The sequence below is a fragment of the Oryza brachyantha genome, chromosome 6 (genome assembly GCF_000231095.2).
Source record: "Oryza brachyantha chromosome 6, ObraRS2, whole genome shotgun sequence".
Lineage (NCBI taxonomy): Eukaryota > Viridiplantae > Streptophyta > Magnoliopsida > Poales > Poaceae > Oryza > Oryza brachyantha.
Window position 1 is genome coordinate 20912604 of NC_023168.2, and position 21503 is coordinate 20934106.

General features: G+C 42.5%; 4 protein-coding genes and 1 non-coding gene across 5 annotated transcripts; 3 read left to right on the plus strand and 2 right to left on the minus strand.

The window, feature by feature from the left end:
- Positions 1–782: 782 nt before the first annotated feature.
- LOC102709287 (auxin response factor 19) lies at positions 783–9222 on the plus strand. The gene is made up of 14 exons (XM_006656390.3): positions 783–1476; positions 2041–2159; positions 3790–3888; positions 3973–4029; positions 4139–4294; positions 4385–4469; positions 4738–4828; positions 4968–5132; positions 5249–5371; positions 5505–5580; positions 5674–5803; positions 6025–7883; positions 8356–8546; positions 8703–9222. The coding sequence occupies exons 1-14, from the start codon at positions 1350–1352 to the stop codon at positions 8905–8907; spliced, it is 3483 nt and encodes a 1160-aa protein (XP_006656453.2). The 5' UTR covers positions 783–1349; the 3' UTR covers positions 8908–9222.
- Positions 9223–9589: 367 nt separating this feature from the next.
- LOC102707691 (AIG2-like protein D) lies at positions 9590–12295 on the minus strand. Its single transcript, XM_006657251.3, has 5 exons — positions 12061–12295; positions 11545–11617; positions 11133–11225; positions 10774–10857; positions 9590–9969 (listed from the first exon to the last, which is right to left on the minus strand). The coding sequence occupies exons 1-5, from the start codon at positions 12198–12200 to the stop codon at positions 9811–9813; spliced, it is 549 nt and encodes a 182-aa protein (XP_006657314.3). The 5' UTR covers positions 12201–12295; the 3' UTR covers positions 9590–9810.
- A 3687-nt stretch (positions 12296–15982) lies between these two features.
- LOC102709571 (protein APEM9) lies at positions 15983–19168 on the plus strand. The gene is made up of 7 exons (XM_015838290.2): positions 15983–16111; positions 16251–16423; positions 16804–16968; positions 17533–17610; positions 17716–17995; positions 18177–18550; positions 18650–19168. Exons 2-7 carry the CDS (start codon positions 16326–16328, stop codon positions 18747–18749), a joined length of 1095 nt encoding a protein of 364 aa, XP_015693776.1. The 5' UTR covers positions 15983–16111; positions 16251–16325; the 3' UTR covers positions 18750–19168.
- On the plus strand, positions 19070–19141 carry TRNAH-GUG. Its single transcript has one exon. It is a non-coding gene; the product is annotated as a tRNA-His (tRNA).
- LOC102707977 (probable serine/threonine-protein kinase PBL17) lies at positions 19091–21452 on the minus strand. The gene is made up of 5 exons (XM_015838214.2): positions 20872–21452; positions 20468–20784; positions 20234–20369; positions 20023–20156; positions 19091–19907 (listed from the first exon to the last, which is right to left on the minus strand). Exons 1-5 carry the CDS (start codon positions 20933–20935, stop codon positions 19398–19400), a joined length of 1161 nt encoding a protein of 386 aa, XP_015693700.2. The 5' UTR covers positions 20936–21452; the 3' UTR covers positions 19091–19397.
- Between the last annotated feature and the right edge of the window lie 51 nt (positions 21453–21503).

Here is a 21503-nt window from a genome sequence, read left to right on the forward strand (position 1 = left end):
GACGCGCAATGTCAAAGGATAATTGACCTTTATAAATTCCCCGAAACATCACGGCATGTTCCATAGAAACGAAGAAATTTATTTGTACATGATACATTCTGTAAAGTGTGATATGCCTTACAAGGAATCCAAAATTTGTCCCTAGCATGAACTGAACGAAACTTAGACATGTTCACCCGAATTTAAGTCACAGACATCACCGATGTTTATATTTCTAACTAATTGTTTTTTAATGGTAGATGACATATCTGTCGATAGCAATTTGATTGTGGTGACTTTGTCTCGAGATATGTCAAAATTCAAATTCCTACAGTTTTAGGAAGTTGCCCTAAAAATTCCTCACGAAAGAGAATACTAGTAGTACGGGTAATTCCCGGACTTACACTGCTAATTTACTTTGCTATCTCCGTTCCAAATTAAACTTACTTTTTGTGCTATATAAATCTGGATAAACGTTTATTCGGACTTAAATCGTCTTTTTTTTCTTAAGCTTATAAATTAAAATTTTTATATTAAATTTAGAATTTTTTACCTAAGTTTGTTTTTCAGACTTGTAAAAAAACATATATAAAATTTTTCTTCATAAATTATTTTTTATTTATAAATATATCATTTATCTTTTATATAAAACCCGAACAATTATCCCATTGGCATATAAAAAGTGTTTTTTTTACGGAGGCATGGAGCAAGAGTAGCTTTGGTGGGGCGTAGCAGGATCGGATGCAGGACCCCACACAAGGCAGAGAGAACAAAATGGGAGGGTGAGAGGAGAAGAAGCAAGAGAGAGAGAGGCGGAGCTGACCTCCATGTCCATCCACCTCCACCTCCACCCCTCTCCCGCAGTCGCAGACAATAAGAAAAACTTTTAATTCCCCGAGGCGCAGAAGCAAGCAGCGCCAGCGCCAGCGCCAGCAGCCGAGCGCCCAAAGCAAACAAGAAACACAGCAACTGCAGCGGCGCAGCGCAGCGCAGGCCACCATCACCATCCCCTACTCCTCCTACGCACGCACACCTACGCCTACGCCTTCCTCCTCACTAGAGATAGATCGGAGTAGGGGCAGTAGCTAGGTGGCCAGGGGGTGCAGAGAGCAAGCAAAGCTTCGGTCTTGGCGCCGCCTGCCTCTTCTTGTGCTCTCACCTCCTCCGCCTCGCCTGCTCCCCTGTCCCTCTCGTGTCGGCCGTCGGGGACACGACGCCACGCGCGCCGCACGGTGGCTCTGTTCTCCTCCTGACGACGGCGGCGGCGGCGAGCTCGCCGGATATGCGTGGGGCGCGCTGAGGTCTCCCGCGACGGTGGAAGGGGCGTGGTTGGGCGGCGGGGTGACTTGTTCGGTGGCCGGCCTGGGGATATGATGAAGCAGGCGCAGCCGCAGCAGCAGCAGCCGCCGGTGACGGCGAGTTCTACTGTGACGGCGACGGCGGCGGCGGTGACCAGTGCGATGGCGGCCGCTGCGGCGGTGGGGAGCGGGTGCGAAGGTATTTGCTTGCTTGATGCTCCTTCCGACGGCGGCTCGCTGGAGTGGAGCAGCCGCCGTGTTCTTGCTCGTGCAATCTGGTCCCTGTTTTATCGCGTTTTTGCGCCCAAAGAATTGGAAATCACCCTTTTTTTTGGTTCTTCGATTCTGGATTACTGTTGTGTGTTGCATCAAAATGGTGATTTTTTTCTGTATTTATGGGGGTTTATCTGCAAAGAAGTTATACAAGTTGATGGCCCGACCTTCTCGGTTCGCCGGCGAGCGTCGCAGCATTTACTGTTCCGCATTTATTTCCCTCAAAGTTTGAGAAATCGCATGTAGCTGCTGCGGTAGGCTCCGGTGAGCCATGCGCAGTGTCACCTGTGTAAAATCTTGGTCGTCCAGGGGGCAAAGTGCAAAGTTACGGAAGGCGGCAGCGCCGGCGATGATGTAGGGCGAAATGCCAATAGGACAGCGAAATCGAATGCATTTGGTCATTTGGATCATCATCATGTTGTGGGGAAATTTGGAGAGAAGTTTCTCTTCTGTTGCGTTACTGACGAGGCGATTGGTTCTTGGTTTGCAGGGGAGAAGAAGGCGCCGGCGATCAATTCGGAGCTGTGGCACGCCTGCGCCGGGCCGCTGGTGTCGCTGCCGCCGGCGGGCAGCCTCGTCGTCTACTTCCCGCAGGGCCACAGCGAGCAGGTGACTCGTGGTGGCATCATTCATGTTTGATGATGTTGTTTCATATCCATGGATGACCTCGTTTTGAGACCTTTTTGGTTCAGGCATTGCTTTGATGGTTTTAGTTGCTGCTGTGCAAAGTTCTCTTCTTGTTTTCGCTTTTTAACTCCAACTCGCCCCGTTCTGAATTCTGATGATTCTCTTGCGAATAAGTTCATAACTTGCGTTCCATGTGAGTTTGAGAGGGGAAGATACTGAAAGGTGTCAAGGATGATTATTGATGGAATGCTTCTTCTTTTTTTTTTTTTCAATTTTGTGTGCTCCATGTTGTTCAGAAGGTGGAGGCAGTTATAATTATTTGATAGGATGTGTTGCAAGGGCTCAAAATGTTATGTTTTGTTCATATCTTTATTTCTGGAATGTTTCACTTAATGCTTGTATGTTTCCGGGAATCTTTTCTGGATGCATATATATTCCGTTTCCTAAAGTACGCTCTTTTCTTGAATTGTTTTTGGTTATATGATATTACAAACTATCATTGATCTATTTGGCAGTACTAATTTAATTTTCTATGGTTATAGTCTGTGGGTGATTTCAATTGGTCTTGTTGCTTCACTGTACTTTATTTTGTTTTGTTATATACTGATTTTTAGCTTGTTGTCAAAGTTGTTAGAAGTATTAGGCATACTGGACCCCCTCTTTTATGGGTTTCTGGTGTGTGGCACCACTCTCTTGCTCTGTCGTTTGGTAGATGAAGCAGCGAAGCAGCTTCGTGTTTTCACATTTATTGATATTACATCCAGTAGCCCCTGTTACAACTTTCTTGGATTTGGCATTGGACTACCTTATTTGAGCAAGTTTGAAGTATTGGTGATGAATTGTTTGGATTTGGAAAAGATTCTTTGTGTAAAAGCTAGTGCTGGGGGTGCCTAATTCTGTATGTGTTTTTTCTATCCCTTCTCTTTTGATGAGAAAAAGGGAACTTTTCAAGTAACCGTATGATGGATATGTTCTCATGGCACATGCTGATGTGAGTCAGGAGAAAGTTTCCGTGCAACTTATTATATAAGAAACGAATTTATGCTTTATATTCAGCCTAATGTCTGTAAATATATATATTTTTGGAATCACAGAAATAAAACGAAAAACTTGTAAAGGGTTTGAAGATAAAACATAAGTAGCTTCCGAATAATATTTGTTTGGCCTGGTTGAGTACCTTCAAGAAATTCACTTGCCATTTCCCTATGATTTTCATCATGGTTGAGTATCCTTTCGTTTTACCCTGTGGCTTCTCTGCTACTCCCTCCGTCCCACATAATATAGGATTTTGACTTTCTATTGATAATGTTTGACCACTCGTCTTATTAAAAAAAAATGAAAATATTATTTATTTTGTTTATTATTTTGTTTACTGTTAAAAGTAGTTTAAGTATTACTTATAAATTTTTTATATTTGCAGTAAATTTTTGAATAAAAGGAAAGGTTAAAAATTACAAGTGAATAGTCAAAATCTCATATAATATGGGACGGAGGGAATACTAGACTACTTTCTTGTTCAGTCACTGTATTTGTAAATTTATATCTGCATACTTCTGATTCCTGCCTAAAACTGTTGCTCGGAACAGGAATTTAAGCATGTTTTGTATTGCAGGTTGCAGCCTCTATGCAGAAGGATGTCGATGCGCATGTTCCAAGCTACCCAAATCTTCCTTCGAAATTGATTTGCCTTCTGCATAATGTCACTTTACATGTAATCTACAGACATGAGCCGTTGTTATAGTTTTTCTGCCTTTAACCATCTGTGCTGAAAATGTGGTCCATCTATATTTCTTAGGCGGACCCAGAAACTGATGAAGTGTATGCGCAAATGACTCTTCAGCCAGTTACTTCAGTAAGTATTCAATGCTTTTGTGCATCCCCAGTAAATGTTCATTGATTTGCCTTTTTGTTCAGTGTTTCTAATCCACCTTTTCTATTTCAATTGATTGTGCATTGAAAAGTATGGGAAGGAGGCCCTGCAATTATCAGAGCTTGCACTCAAACAGGCAAGACCACAGACAGAATTCTTCTGCAAGACACTGACTGCAAGTGATACAAGTACTCATGGAGGCTTCTCTGTGCCTCGCCGAGCTGCAGAAAAGATATTTCCACCACTGGTATGCAAAGATCAGATTCATATGTGATACTAGTAGTTAAGTGAAGCATTTTCTGCATCCTTATTGTGAAATCACTGGTGCTTGATGTAGGACTTCTCAATGCAACCACCTGCACAAGAGCTACAAGCCAGGGATTTGCATGACAATGTGTGGACGTTCCGTCACATATATCGGGGTAAGAAAACAGAAACAATGAGGAAAACATAATGAATTGATAGTATAAAAATTGGAAAATTACCTATTGGTATTCCAATATATAGTTGTTGATATTGAATATTGAGCAAGATCGACTGAAATTGCATGCAGAAGCATAGTTTCTTTTGACTCTTTACTCATGACAGTTCCTGTATTCAAGCTTCAATTATGTTTTTATGTGATGTGTGGTTGGTTTCTGTCTTGTCCAGACAAGATATTTAATCACATGTGTGTTCTGGCATAAACAGGTCAGCCAAAACGTCATCTGCTTACCACTGGCTGGAGTCTATTTGTAAGTGGCAAGAGGTTATTTGCCGGAGATTCTGTCATTTTTGTTAGGTATGCCCTTTTGGTGATATATATCTTCTAACTTTGGACTAAAATATGAGCATGAGAGATATGGGATTTTTGTTGTTTTTTGTGGTTATGCAGAGTGATTTAACGGTTGCATTCTTTCCTTTCCTTTTATATTTTTTAGGGATGAAAAACAGCAACTTCTATTAGGAATCAGGCGTGCTAACCGACAGCCAACTAACATATCATCATCTGTCCTTTCAAGTGACAGCATGCATATAGGGATTCTTGCTGCTGCAGCCCATGCTGCTGCCAATAATAGCCCATTTACCATCTTTTATAATCCTAGGTAAGTTCTGTACTTATGTATGCTTCTTGGTAGGTCTCAAATAGTAACTACTGAGCTCAACTTTGGTGAATATTATTAGCTGTTGAAATCATGGCATTCAAATTTTTGTATTTCAGGGCGAGTCCTACTGAATTTGTTATCCCATTTGCTAAGTATCAGAAGGCAGTCTATGGTAATCAAATATCTTTAGGAATGCGCTTCCGCATGATGTTTGAGACTGAGGAATTAGGAACACGAAGGTATTTTTTTTCACTTTTTCATGAAAGACAATTGTGGACAAAATTGCCGTATTATATTATTTTTCATCTCAATACAAAGCTGCAAATGATCATCAATTTTTTATTTTTTGTTGTTTCCTTGACCTTATTGCAGATATATGGGAACAATAACTGGCATAAGTGATCTAGATCCAGTAAGATGGAAAAACTCGCAGTGGCGCAACTTACAGGTTTGTTTTCTAGTTAATTTTGGCAGCACCATATGCTATTTCTTTTCCCCATTTCTTCTGCTGATACAAAAGAATTTATGTTTTCTCGAATAGGTTGGTTGGGATGAATCTGCAGCTGGTGAAAGGCGAAATAGGGTTTCTATCTGGGAGATTGAACCGGTTGCTGCTCCATTTTTCATATGTCCTCCACCATTTTTTGGTGCGAAGCGGCCCAGGCAATTAGGTGCGCTCTCATCTTACATTACCATGACTTTTATATTCCTTAAACCACTCTTAAAGTGAGTGGGCGGGGTGGGGTTGGCCAAGCAGCCGCTGTGGACAATCTTTTTCAGCTAATATTTGAGCTAATTATGAAATCGTAAAGTTGTTGTCAGTTCAAATATATGAAATGTTTTACTAAACTGCTTGTATGTGTAACTATTGATTCCCACCATGTTCTTACAGACGATGAGTCCTCAGAGATGGAGAATCTGTTAAAGCGGGCTATGCCTTGGCTTGGTGAGGAAATATGCATAAAGGATCCTCAGACTCAGAATACCATAATGCCTGGGCTGAGCTTGGTTCAGTGGATGAACATGAACATGCAGCAGAGCTCCTCATTTGCAAACACAGCCATGCAGTCTGACTACCTGCGATCGTTGAGCAACCCCAACATGCAAAATCTTGGTGCTGCTGATCTCTCTAGGCAGTTGTGCCTGCAGAACCAGCTTCTTCAACAGAACAACATACAATTTAATACTCCCAAACTCTCTCAGCAAATGCAGCCAGTCAATGAGTTATCAAAGGCAACCATTCCATTGAATCAGCTTGGTGTGAGCACCAAACCTCAGGAACAGATTCATGATGCTAGCAACCTTGCGAGGCAACAACCTTCCATGAACCATATACTTCCCTTGAGCCAAGCTCAAGCAAGTTTTGGCCAAGCTCAGGTCCTTGTCCAGAATCAAATGCAACAGCAACATGCATCTTCAACTCAAGGTCAACAACCAACTACCAGCCAGCCTTTGCTTTTGCCCCAGCAACAGCAGCAGCAGCAGCAACAACAAAAATTGCTACAGCAGCAACAGCAACAGCAACAGCTTTTGCTTCAGCAACAGCAGTTACAGCAACAGCAGCAGCTAAATAAGGTGCCTTCTCAATTGCCAAGTCTGGCAAATCAGCAGTTGCAGCTATCTGATCAACAGCTTCAGCTGCAACTGTTACAAAAACTACAACAACAACAGCAGTCATTACTTTCACAACCTGGAGTTACCCTTGCACAATTACCTCTAATCCAAGAACAGCAGAAGTTGCTTCTGGATATGCAACAGCAGCTGTCGAACTCCCAAACCCTTCCCCAACAACAAATGATGCCTCAACAAAGTACCAGGGTTCCATCACAGAACGCATCACTGCCACCGCCTGTCCAACAAGAGCCACAGCAGAAGCTTCTACAGAAGCAAGCCATGCTGGCAGACACATCAGAAGCTGCTGTTCCACTGACCACATCAGCCAACGTCATTTCAACAATGGGAAGTCCTTTGATGACGGCTGGTGCTACTCATTCTGTACTTACAGAAGAAATCCCTTCTTGCTCAACATCACCCTCCACAGCTAATGGTGGTCACCTTCTTCAACCAATACTTGGTAGGAACAAACATTGTAGCATGATCAACACAGAGAAGGTTCCTCAGCCTGCTGCTCCGATGTCAGTTCCAAGCTCCCTTGAAGCTGTCACAGCAACCCCGAGAATGATAAAGGAATCGCCAAAGTTAAACCAAAATGTGAAACAAACTGTAGTGGCTTCAAAATTAGCAAATGCTGGGGCTGGTTCTCAAAATTATGTCAACAACCCACCTCCAACGGACTATCTGGAAACTGCTTCTTCAGCAACTTCAGTGTGGCTTTCCCAGAATGATGGACTTCTTCATCCAAATTTCCCTATGTCCAACTTCAGCCAGCCTCAGATGTTCAAAGATGCTCCTCCTGAAACTGAAATCCATCCTCCTAACACAAGTAATAATGCATTGTTTGGAATCAACAGTGATGGTCAACTGGGTTTCCCTATGGGAACAGATGATTTCCTGTCGAATGGAATTGATGCTGCCAAGTACGAGAACCATATCTCAACAGAAATTGATAATGGCTATAGAATTCCAAAGGATGCACAGCAAGAAATATCATCCTCAATGGTTTCACAGTCATTTGGTGCATCAGATATGGCATTTAATTCAATTGACTCTGCACTGAATGATGGTGGCTTTTTGAACCGGAGTTCTTGGCCTCCTGCTCCTCCCTTAAAGAGGATGAGGACATTCACCAAGGTCAGTTACCTTTCTGATTCTTTGTCCGAAGCCAACCAACAGCATCTTCTGTGGTCAGCATAAATTTAATTTTAAGTAAACAGGACGGTTTTCTTTTCATTACTAAGGTGACACAAACTGAAAATTGAGATGGTGGTTTTATGTACTAAAAGCAGGTTCTCCTTTATTAAGTTTTAGAGCATTAAATTAAATGTGCATAGGAATAAGTTGAGTTGCATGATAAGTTTGAGGCAGATTCTGTTCTGTGGTTGGACCAGGACGTTATGGGTAATTTCTTTTTTTGTTGCTTAGGAGATGTTAGGATGTTTTAATGGGAAGAACCATAACTTCTGTATGTTAATCCGACAAGTTCGCGGTTCTCTAAGTGTAACTTCACCAGGATGAAGCTGTTAGAATAAACACTGTTTCTTTGTTGTATGATCATAGTATGATCTTGCAGTTGCATCTTTGCCTAACCTATATGTTACTGCAGGTATATAAGCGAGGAGCTGTGGGCCGCTCCATTGACATTAGTCAGTTCTCAGGATATGATGAATTAAAGCACGCTCTGGCACGCATGTTCAGCATAGAGGGGCAACTTGAAGAACGGCAGAGAATCGGTTGGAAGCTTGTTTACAAGGATCATGAAGATGACATCCTACTTCTTGGCGACGACCCGTGGGAGTAAGTTGTAGCCCTCATTTTCTTTTCATGCTTGCGCAAACTTTCAAGTTTCGCTCCCAGAATCTGGGTGGATAAATCGCCACATTTCGCCCACAATCAAACAGCATAAAAGTATCGAACATGCATTCCTAATGAGTGCTACCGTGGATCATACAGGGAATTTGTGGGTTGTGTAAGGTGCATCAGGATCCTTTCACCCCAAGAAGTACAGCAGATGAGCTTGGAGGGCTGTGATCTGGGGAACAACAGCATTCCCCCAAACCAGGCCTGCAGCAGCTCAGACGGAGGGAACGCGTGGAGGGCTCGCTGCGACCAGAACTCCGGTAACCCTTCCAATGGCTCATATGAACAATTCGAATGACCAAAATTTCACCAGTTCATCATACCTTCACGCTGCGCCGGTGTAAGTAGGCGATCACCGGAGTTTGTTGTAGATGCATCAGCTTACATCCGGGAGCGCAAATGGCTCAGCGGATTAGTAGTGTTCTTTTTTTGTTTATATATGTGTAGTTTCTCACATCAAAAAGGGAGTAGGGATGGTAAATTTAAACTTACCTAGAGTTCCTGAGGGTTAGGTGAAGGATGATAATGTTGTACTGTTGGAAAGGCCAGTTCTGTGATTCTTCTTCAGAGGCCATTCTTAAGATTTCAATGAATCAAAAATTGAAGCTGCCAACTCTTTGTTTTGAGGTTATTCTTCAGTTACTGGAATACTGAGTAACATCCTGTCGTCATAGGATAAACAGTTTTTACCAATACATAAAACGCAGGCGTCAGGACTGGAGAAAGAGCATCTAAAACAGGAGGATGTGCATCACTACATGAGTGTTTCCTTTCGACCTCATCTTTTCACTTCTGTTTATGTTTATAAGTTAAAATTTAAATTTTTAACATTAAATTTAAAGTTAATTTTGATTTTTTTATCATACTTTATTTTTTGTCCTTTGCTTTTAGATCGCTAAGAACATGTATATTAAAATTTTATTTATAAATTATTTTTTGTTATAAATATAATATTTTGCTTTTTAACAATGACTTGACAAAATTCTGTGGTAAAAATCATGCATCACCAGCACACATTGGACAGCCCAAGTCATACTAGAAATTTTATTCACACTGAATCTGCGTTATTAATGGACGATGCTATAAGGATCTCATTCACAAGGAGATGCGTTTATTTAATTGTAACATGCTAATACAGCGCACTGCCACATCACTATATCAGTAGTATTCAGATGTTGGCGAAGAACTCATGGCAATCCCTTCATATCTCAACCTCGGTCGTCCTCGTCCCAGGCTGTTCGATGTCCTGCATAAATGATTGGTAGGTTTCAACCCTGGACTTCGATTCAGGCTGTTCGAGACCATGCATGAATCCGAGCGTCATCGCAAGGAAATCTTTCATGTGCAGCTTCTTCCACTCCTGCAGAGAACACATGAATGAGCTCAAAGTGGATATCACAAAAAAAAAAAGCGAGTTAATCCTCCCTAATTAATGTCAACCGAATGGTGTTAACTTTTCTAACAACATATCAAAGTGGATATCACTAAAAAAAAGTGACCTAGCCTCAATAATTAATATCAAATGAATGATGTTAACCTTTCTAACAACAAATATGTCTACAGGAGCTAATATTAGGTAAGTATGCCCAGCGTTTTGAATAAACTAGCGGGTATTTTTAGTGTATATTTCCTTGCTAAGTTTTAAGGATAGACATGTCATAAGGTGCTAGTCTATTTAAATGTGCTCCAATACTTAGACTCATATTGCTAGACTAGGTATGACCCACTAAGATAAAAAGTTGCCATCCTTCTCACCTTTCCCCCACCATGCAACATTTTTTAATCTAAACACTAGTTGCTTAGATAAGCAATTGGTGCTTAGAAAATTTAGCTTAGCACCCTCTCTCCAATGTATAGCATCTATCCTATAGATTTCTCTCTCCTCTATGCACCTTTTTAGAACACACATTAAAGATGCTTTTAGTGGTCATCAGCAGAAGTCTTTCATCAGGGAAAACAGGTTATTTAAGTTCTTTTTTGGGGTCATAATAACCAGTGTGAATTTTATCTACGTCTATGTTGATATACAATATAGTTCAGTTCAGCATAAAGACAATAAAGTACAACTGTGAGAATGAAAAAACTAATAAAATAACATGTCTTATGATCTTTTATCTGTAGTAATGGGGCCACCAGATATGAATATAAATGGAAATATCCTCACCTCAAAATCCCATTCACCATAAAGATTTGGATCCTCTGCATCAGCCCATACATAGGTGTCAGCAAGCATTGTCTCTGAAGTATCCTGCAAGGACAAATCACCTTTGTTTTTAACAAAAGCCATGTAGAATTCTGGATGACAATGTATCAACAGGGAAAAAAAAGGTTTTCCTACATGAGGATAAAATAAAATTCAAAGCAAGAGAAATGGTTTACTACAAGTGAAATTTGCTAAGACGGCACATGATCAACACAACAAGAAAAGGTTATCAATTAATTAGCACAATATTAATATATTTCAAGAACAAATGAATTCCTAAAATGCACGTGTGCGTCTCCTAGAAAATATGTGAAACTTACAGTTAATGATATCTCAACTTTCCTCCTGACGTATTCCACATCTTCAAATTCATCCAGAATATGGAGCTCTGCATCAGTAACACCCATGATGACCTGCAGAATAGTAACCATAGATTAGAGGAGAAAGAGTCTAGGTGCTCAAGATAGCCTCTTTGCAAAGAGATTTAAGGACTTGGTATGCAATTTATTGCGAATACTTCTGGACGCCATCTCAGAGAGAGAGATGAACATAACATCCTAATTATGTTCTGAACCTATTAAGCTCACTAATACAGAGAGAGCTTTCACGGTTACACTATGCTATGTTCATTATATGTTTATACATGTACTCCGTAGAATAGATTAGTATCATCTTGGTATGTAAATGGAAAAGAAGGCCAAAATTAATTGAGGTAGCGATCGATCAGCAAACCTTGCCAGCAACTTTCTTGCTTTGAGCAGGTAGGATTGCAGGATAAATCCGTTCCTTGATGTTGAACCTGTGGCTGCCACAAATTTGCAAGTGCCGTTAGAATTTGCAGCTGCAGCTTTGCACCTTCATCAAAATGAACATACGATCGACGAGCACAAGAACTAGAGTCACCGATCAAAACAAGAATCCCCAAAATAAAAAAAAAAAAGTAAAAGTGGTAAAAATTCTTGTGTTTCAGCGTGCACTTTTCACTTGTGTGTTACGACCACAAATTTGCAACTGGAAAACGAGAGTCCAAACTGCTGCGGGCCACAGACACTCGCGCAGCATCTCGTTCTCGCCCGCCACTACCTGTCTCGCGCGCGCGCGCGCGCGTCACGATCGACCGACGTCACGGCCGCACTAGTGGCGCGAGGAACCTATCTCTGATGGAACGGCAGAAGAGGAATCTTTGATGGAGGAAGGAGAGGAGAGGAGAGGAGGAGGAGGAGGAGGAGGGGGGGGGGGGGGGTTTACTAGTTGGGGAGGAGCGCGGGGGAGGAGGCCGGGACGCGCTTGATGATGGCGCGCACGACCTCGTCCGCCATGAGGCTCCCGTACACGAACACGTTGTGCGCCCCGGCCCCGGCGGAAGCTGCGGCGGGCGGCGGCGCCATGGCGGGACGGAGGAGGAGGAGGGGTGGGGCTTTGGGTGGCTGCCACGTGGCGAGGCGAGCGAGATCCAACTCTGAACCAAACCGCTCCGTTGCGACGGGGAAGAGCTGGAGTGCGTGCGCTTAAATACACCACGGGGTCTGCGTTGAGATTCGTGCCGTGTGGACACCGTTGATCGCCGTGGAGATTCCCGTCCCCGCCTCGCCCAAGATCAGTGACCGTCAAGTTTAACAAATAAATAAACAAATATTATCTACGTTTCATATTGCTGTTCTCGATTTTTTATTTGATATTGTTAACGTTTTTAATTAATTACTTCATCTGGTCCAAACTAATCAGCATATGAAGTTTGGGTACAAGACCAATATAATCTACGGTATTAAAAGAGCTGGAGGGTCACAAATCCTAATATATGTATTTATGCAAAATGTAAATTTGGCAAATCGCATGAAATTGATTGAATGAATGGATGTGATTATTTATGTGCTTTTGTAAACTAAAGTATTGTTCGTATTACTGCCGAGGCATAATATGGAACGGTGGGAGTAAAGAAAAATACGTTTGATGTCGAGGTCGCCGGACTTCCTTTTCCGATCACAGGAAGAATATATTCAAAGATACACGTACACACATACTGCACATTCACATATCTGTATCTTATAATCTAACATAAACTTGAAGAAATGAAACTAGCTGCAAATCCGTAGGCTCACTAAAATTCTACTGTACATCCGTGTAAATAATCACTCAATATTTTCACTTCTGCTTATGCTTATAAGTTAAAATTTTAATTTTGAACTTTAAATTTGGAGTTGATTAATTATAGGATTTTTTTCACCAAAGTTTATTTTTCGGCCTTGACTTCTAGATCGCTAACAATACATATATAAACATTTTATTATAAATTATTTTTTATTTGCAAATTATCGTTTAAATCCAACAATCACCTCAATATTAATGACTATTCGAGTTTTAACCATAGAATGATTGAATCATACACCTACGATCCTATCACTATGGGATCAGGAATTTCTAACACGTCAGGTATATTACTACCATGGCATTTCAAATGCACAGGAGTGCAACGAGTATCTGTTGAAATGAGAAATAGTTATGATTTATTGAGATCAAAAAATACATACGTAAGAAAAATTAAATATAAGAATGTTGTGACTGTTGAGATGAAGACTTAGGTAAATATGTAGTTCAGTTTGAGAAAAAATTAAAATCCTACAAATAAATATATTTTGATAAGTATGGAGACGGTGGGGATTAACTTAAATAACGGTCCGTACCCAAACTTGTCCAAAAGCTTTCTACGGTAGGAATTTTCTAACACCAATTGACATTGGAGCTTCATAGAATAATAATGTTCAGCTAACATGATATCAGACATTACTATTGATAAGTATGTCCTGATGACAAAGCAGAGCACAGAGACATATATTATCACGCTAGTCGTGTTCGCTTTAATATGACCATGTCACTACATAGAACAATAAGCGCGTATGGATTTTTTTTCCCTTACATAGGAATATCTTTAAATGTTTAGATGTGTACTAGGACACAGCTCTCGTATATCCTCCCTCTGATTTTTTCTGACGCCGTTGTCTTTTTGTCTACTTTTACCCTTCGTCTTATTAAAAAATTTATATAAATATTGACTATTTTATTATAATTTGGTTTATTACTAAAGTAATTTTAAGTATGATTTATAATTTTATTTATTTGAACAAAATTTTTGAATAAGATGAAAGGTCAAACATAAATCAAAGGATCAACGGTGTCAAACAAAAAACCCAGAAACCCAGAGGGAGTAATACTTGGGTGATTGTATATGTTTACGTGTGCGTTGAGCCGTTGACGTATATTTTGAAGTTTTTAACTATATATTGAATTATAATATTTCATATTTATTTCTTCTGTTCTAAAATACAGTGCCGTATACTTGGGTGAATTTATATGTGTAAGTTTTTTTTCTCTTATCAACCTATCGTAATATTTCTCTATTTAATTGCATCAATTTTCTTAATACACATATCTAATATTAAAATGTCTTATATTTTAGGACAGAGATACTAACATGCTCCTGGTGCCATTTTGTTTGAGCTGCTGTTATAATGGGGTCACTGCACTAGCAGCATGGAATTTTTCTCCACTAATCACAATTTTAGTTATGTTTTGGTTTTAATTAACTTTCATACTAGCATATAGGAACTAGTTTTATGCATGTTTTTATGCACTTGTGCATCTGAAATTTCCCCTCCTAAAAGCTAGATTATGCATGGGACCGACATTTGTTGGGTGTCCATTTTTGACCTGACCAAAGACTTGAAAAATGTAATACTAGCATGTTCCGGTCAAGTTCATGCGCTTAATTAATTTGCCTCTCTGCACTTTCAAAAAAAAGGAATCCAAATGTAGTTTAAAAGTGTTACATTCTAGATGAATTTGCCTCTTTCTCATGTTCTCATTCTAATAGTCTTGTGCCTTGACAGTGGGTCGTGGACCTATTCCATTTCATAGACTAATAACATGTCAGTGCTTTACAACATGCTCATGCAATCGATACGATGGTAGGTTGTTCGGGCCCATGCAATTAGGATGGATATTGTCGATCATGCAACCGACTTTTCCTTAAATAATATTGTTTTTTGGTTCCATACAGGGTAATACCTTTTTCATATTGTAGGTCAGACAAGGTTAAAAAGTCTTATAATATAAAACAAATATAAAACGAAGAGAGTAGTAGAAATCTTTTCATATTGTAGGTTAGACAAGGTTAAAAATTCTTATAATATAAAACGAAGGGTGTAGCAAAAAGTAGCGAGCGGTGTTTTTAGTTTTCTGAAGAGGATGATGTATTTTATGTGCGCAACAAAGAAAGGGCTAGCTGCGTATGGGCTACGTATACTTAAAAAACTCCATAAATGAAAATTTTGTGTGCTACCAGATTTTTATATGAAGAATCTAGTGAGCCATATAAATCGAAATTTAGAGGTGATTTGATATGTTTTTGGATCCCGACTCACGGAGGAGCCCAAAAAATAATTTATGATAAAAAACTTAAAATCAACTTCAAATTTAAGTATAAATGAAAAGACGGAGATGCCATTCTTATAAGCTAAAATTTTAATTTTAAAGAGTTTATTTTAGGATTTTTTTATGATAGTTTATTTTTCAACATTTGCTTTTAGATTATTAACTTATATATATAATTTATAAATTAATTTTTAATAATTAATAAGACATCTTGCTTATACTTGTAAAAAAGCAACAAGACGAGGCTAAATACGAGAGGATACACCGTCCCAAAGATAGAAAGTGTATATTGTGCTTTAGGTCATATACACAGATAATTGTTAGCCGACTCTCTTTATTGTCACCTGAGTAAATGTGATGATATATATGAAAAAAAAAGTGGTTGTTATAAATGACAATGACTTAGAGTCCACTCTTAGCAATTTTTTAAAAGAACTTTTGTTACATGCGGTAGATAAAAAGAAGAAAAGTAATAAAAATATGTTTGGTTGTATTAACTAAGAAATCATGCTAAACTCTATATTCGTAGATGCGTTTATAAAATAAATTAGCATTACTAATATAGACGAGAGAAAAGTCAATCCTAGAAATCTACCTCTGAATGTCCCAAAGGCCGGAAGGGCCACGAAACGTAGGCACAGCCCAACGCGAGCAAAACGGACGGCCCACGAAGGCCCATCCGATCAAAATTGGCCTGCTCACCGTCTCTCCCCACCCACAAGGCCGGCCTGCCCGCAACGGCGGAGGCGGCGATCCCATCCCATCCCGCCGGCGCCGCCGCTGCCAGTCGCCGCCGTCATCGGCCGTGCGGCTCGCTCCTCTCCTCTCCTCTCTGCCCGCCGCCTTCGAGGATCCGGGCTTCGTTTTTTCGGTGAGTATTTGGGCTCGAATGAAAGAGCGCGTTGGTTATCCACTCCGTCCCCAATTCCAATTGTTTTCTTCTTCTTCTTTTTTATAGTATTTATTTTGGGTTTTCCTCTTCTTCCCAACCACGACTCTCCCCGCCGCAGACCGGAGGAGACGCCCGCGCGCTTCTCCGCCGCCGCCGCCGCAGCCATCAGCCGAAGCGGCGTGGGGAAAGAGAGATGCTTCAGGCGGAGGCGGAGCGGGAGCTCCCTGCCATGGGGACCTCAGCCCAGGAGCCGGAGCCGGTTCTCTGGAAGCAAATTGACGAAGCCGAGCGGTAAGATTTACCTCGCTTCGTCTCTAACCCATGCCCCCCCATGTGGTTCATCTCGGTTGCTGATCAGTAAGGTAATTGGATTGCAACCATCGCGTTGCGTAACAACAGGCAGCAAATTCGTGCTAGGTTTTTTTCGTCTACTCGTTTCGATGAACACAAGGACAGGGGAATTTAGTCGATTTAGTCATGACGAATGCTATGTCAAAGAAAAAATCTGGACTGTTTGTTATGATTCTGGATAACTTTAGTCTTTAGGAGCAGTAAACTATACTGTACAGTTTTTCTCTACATATTAGTGGTATAGTACTCCTACGCATGTATTTAAATAAAAAGGTTTGAAACTTGTTTTTACTTACTCTGTTGCCATCCTCATGGCTCAGCTATCTGGTCAGTGGATTGTTCGAGCAGGCCGTGTCCATTGCCTTGTATGTATCCAGTAAAGTACATTCGGCTGCTATGCAAAGTTCATGTGACCACGATGAGCTTCTGGAGATGCTTGAATTAGCCGGTATGGTACTTGTTCAGGCACTTAAAGAACTCAAGAGGTAGATCCATTTTCTTTCCTCATTTTATTGCTTATACATGCTGTAGTTAGTCCTGTATTTAAGTATTTTCTTGTTCCTCCGGCCAAATCTAAGGTTCTATACATGCTGCATCTAGAGAGAATTCTGGTATCGTTGATAACATAAGTATTGGTTATTTTGACAGGCTTCTGAATTTGCTGAAGAACACACAATCTTCATGAGTAACTATATAATCATATCTGTTTTTTTTTTTGCTGGTTAAACTTCCTTAATACCCTGATAAAAGGCTAAATAAAATGTGCAACATACGTATTGCCAGCCTTAATTTGCCTTTAAAAAGACAACTGAAAAACAGTATATGTACATATGCAAAAGAATGTTTCCATATTTTCTAATGTATGGTTCAGGATTGCTAAGAATTTTTTTATGGATGGATAATGAAATGTGGCGTTATACTATATATGCAAAATATATGCAAACGTACTTGATGCTATCATATTCTTTATCCACTGTGTAGAATGTTTGCATAGCTTCTGATGTCTGGTTTATATTGGTGTGTTTAACACATTATGCTAACTATTACAGGACATCTGAAATGTTTATTCAGCTTAAGACAATCTATGGTTCAGTGGCATCAATACCATTGAAAATTTTCATTATAGGGTATGTGTTACAGTTACACGGAGGCCCTGCCCCATATATTCTTGGTTTTACATGGAGTGTTTCCATGCTTCTTTGTGTCAGTTACTGGTATTTTTCTTCTTGTAGGGCTACAATGCAAATGGCAGAAGGATCTGTGTCTGATCTTAGACCAATCTTCGAGGAATACCTTGCTAAATGGAGATATACTGATGATCAAATTTATGTTTTAAATGAAGGAAAGAACAGCTCCTCAAATGGATTGGTTGTTATGTCAGTTATGGCACCTGAACAATATTTTGAGTTGGCAGAACTGTATACAGTAACATTGCTTAGTGTTGTCTCTCATGATACGAAAGCTGCTATCTCATGGACTGAAAGTTCTGAGTTGATGGACCAAAATCGGCAGGTGAGCTTTTGTTGGTCCATTGTAGTAATAGATACTATAGAAAGCTTAGGAGTTTCAGATTTCTATACCTTTTTTTTCTGAACTTTCACTGCAGCTACGCCCCTAGTGTTTCTCCTGAGGTTGAGATTCACTGGCAATTCTTTTTGCATCGCCAAGTTTCTTAATCTATTTCTCTCTGCAGGACCTGTTGAAAAAACTTCATGCATTACAATCGGCAGCTAATCTGGGGGTAAAACCATCAGAATCAACAGAAAGAAACCTTATCACTTCTCAGAATGGCTCAACATCACCAGCACATGAGGATGCTCCTAAAGGCTCAGCACCCATGTATAATGGGAGTGTAAATGGACTTAGAAAGGCCTTACCAAAATCCATTCAACCTCCTTTTCAACACGTCACAAATCAATTTGATCCATTGTTTTGGTGGTTTCATTCATTTCGCATAAAACTTGGAAAGATACATGTGGTTCTACCAAGTGGTAAAGTTATGTTTCTGTTTTCGCTGCTGTTCTCGACAATGTACATTCTACGGAGGAAAGGTGCTGCGTTGAAGAGGTACCGATTTCTCACACTTGCAATCAGCTTTTTCAATCTTACTTTTTGTGTGCCTCTATGTCGCAAATGACTCATTGGGAGTGAATGTCCTTCGCACAGGACTGCATTCCAACAGCTTTCATCTCTGAGACGGGCGTTCCTTGATGCCCTGCAACTCGCCTTCTCCACCCAGATGAATCCACTAGCTGCTGTTCAATAGGTGCCACAAGCCCCGCGTGGTAGCTGGTGATATACTGTAATTATTTTACATGTTTATGAAATATGACAGGTGTAATACCTTATTTTGTGCCACTGAAATGCAAAGGCAATTGTAAGGGAGCTGCTTAATATCTTCTCAATGATCCAGTTTTGGCATATCCAGTGCGAGACCAATATACGTCGATTCTATGTTGTTCTAGAGGTTTAGTCGGTTTGCCTCAGATTGGGTTAAAATACCTATGCAGAATCAGTTATGTGTTCTCTGTTGAGCAATGAGCCCACAAAGAAGGTAATAAGACAATCTTGTGAAGCTACCACAAAGTGGCTGTAGTTTAGTGGTGAGAATTCCACGTTGTGGCCGTGGAGACCTGGGCTCGAATCCCAGCAGCCACAATATACATTTTTTTTTATAATTTTGCAGACTTCATTCAATTTATGCTGTTACTACCATTTTCTTGCAGATGGACCTTTTTTCAAATTGTTTATCGTTAACTAATTATATCTAATCCTTCCGTATATAGATAGATACTGAGTATATATATACCCTATACTGTGTACAGTATACACGTATACACACGTAGGTAGCCACGACACAATTGGTGAAATTAATGCACAGACATGCACGCATGTACGTCTATTTTATATGCAATCACTCGGCGGCGCCCGGAGCAGCGGCGGCGGCGGCGGCGTGGTGACGGTGTTCGTCGGCGAGGACGGCCTCGAGCGTCTGCACGACCCTGCCCATGGACGGCCTCACCTTGGGGTTCTGGCTGAGGCAGTCGTAGGCGAGCCGCGCCACCCGCTCGACGCCGCCGTGCAGCTGCTGCAGGCCCATCCGCAGGTCGACGATCCTCTCCAGCTTCTTGCTCCGGATGAGGATCGGCCGCGCCCAGTCCACGAGGCTGCAGCCGCCGCCGCCGTCGCGGCGCCCCGCCGCCCTCCGGTTTGCCGCCGGCTCCAGCGCCCGCCGCCCCACCAGCATCTCCAGCAGCACGACGCCGAAGCCGTACACGTCGCTCATCGCCGTCAGGTGCCCCGTCGCCACGTACTCCGGCGCCGCGTAGCCGTACGTCCCCATCACCCTCGTCGACACGTGCGTCTTCCCTCCCCGCGGCCCCTCCTTCGCCAGCCCGAAATCCGACAGCTTCGCCTTCGCATCCTGCACCACCACCACCACCACCACCCAATTCAGGTCATCGTCTCAAGCTCCGATGAGCTAGCTAGCTAGCTAGCCTCGTCGGGATGCGCATGGCCGGCGAAATTAATCAATTGACCGCGTCGAGCAGGATGTTCGAGGTCTTGAAGTCGCGGTAGATGATCGGCCGGTCGCCGCCGTGGAGGAAGGCGAGCCCTCTGGCCACGTCGAGCGCTATCTTCACCCGCGTCGTCCATGAGAGGTTGCATGAACCTGGACGGAATAGTCGACCGGTTTCATGCACGCGCTCGATGCGTCGTCGTCAACAAAAACGGAGAGGAAAAGCTCACGTCGGAAGAGGTGGTTCTCGAGGCTGCCATTGGCCATGTACTCGTAGACCAGCAGCCGGTGATCGTCGTCGCAGCAGTAGCCGATGAGCTCCACCAGGTTCGGGTGGCTGTACTGACCCAGGTAGCTCACCTCCGTCTGCATGCGCCAATTCATGGATGAGCTGATCATGAGCAAGAATCAATGGCGAGAGGATGATTACGTGTGTGTGTGTGTGTGTGTGTGCAGCCACGTACCAGCCACTCCCGGTCGCCCTGGTGGCCGTCGGGGTTGAGCTGCTTGACGGCGACCTCGGCGCCGTGGATGACGCCCTTGTAGACGACGCCGAAGCCGCCCTCGCCGACGATCCGCTCGGCGCTGAAGTCGCCGGTGGCGGCCCGCAGCTGGTCGTACGTGAAGAGCTCGAGGTTGTTGCCGTACGCCGACATGGTCCGGAACTCCTCCACGTCCTTGGGCACCGCCAGCATCATCGCCGCCTCCGACCCCGTCTTCCTCAGCCTCTGCCTCGGCGGCGACGGCGACGGCGACGGCGGCGCTGACTTGGGCGCGTCGCCTGCTACACCGCACGCGGCAAACAACAATCAATCCAAATGAGAGCACGCGTGTCGTCTCATCGGCGCCAAGACGGAAGCGCGCGTACCTCGGCGGCGGGACAGCCGCGCCGCCCGGATGTCGCCGCAGCTGGCGACGAGCCACCGGTGCATTCTCAGAATTAGGAAAGCCAGCGCGCCGGGGTTGATCACTGCACGTAGGTAGTTACAATCACCCAAGGTACGTGATGAAGGGTGTCCCTCGCCGGCGGGCGGTGGCGGCGGCGGCGGCCGACGGGCAGCCTCCGACCACCGCGCGCCGGGAGAGGAGACGAGGGTGTTGGTGCTGCGTGGCCCAGCCAGGGGGAGAGAGGGACAGGTCTAGAGGAAGGCGACGGGAGGAATGGTCGGAACGAAGCAGGAGGCCCCCCATTTGGGAGCTCCGCTCTGCTGCTCGCGTGGTTGGTTCAGCTCGCGTTTCTGCCCGCCGTGCATGCTGTTGGCAAGAACATATAACTGAAAAAAAAAAACTAACTTTTTTCTTTTTTGGCAGAACGCAGCTAAACTCTAAAGTGGTAAGCTCTTCTCATGAGTTCTTAGATTTTCATGGATTATTTGGGTTTGCGATAACTATTTGAGGATAAAAACGATTGAATTAGCTCACGCAGAATTGAAATTTTGCTTTAGAAAGATCAAATGATTCTTTTTTTTTTTGTTGTTGCATGAAACACACCAAAAAGGC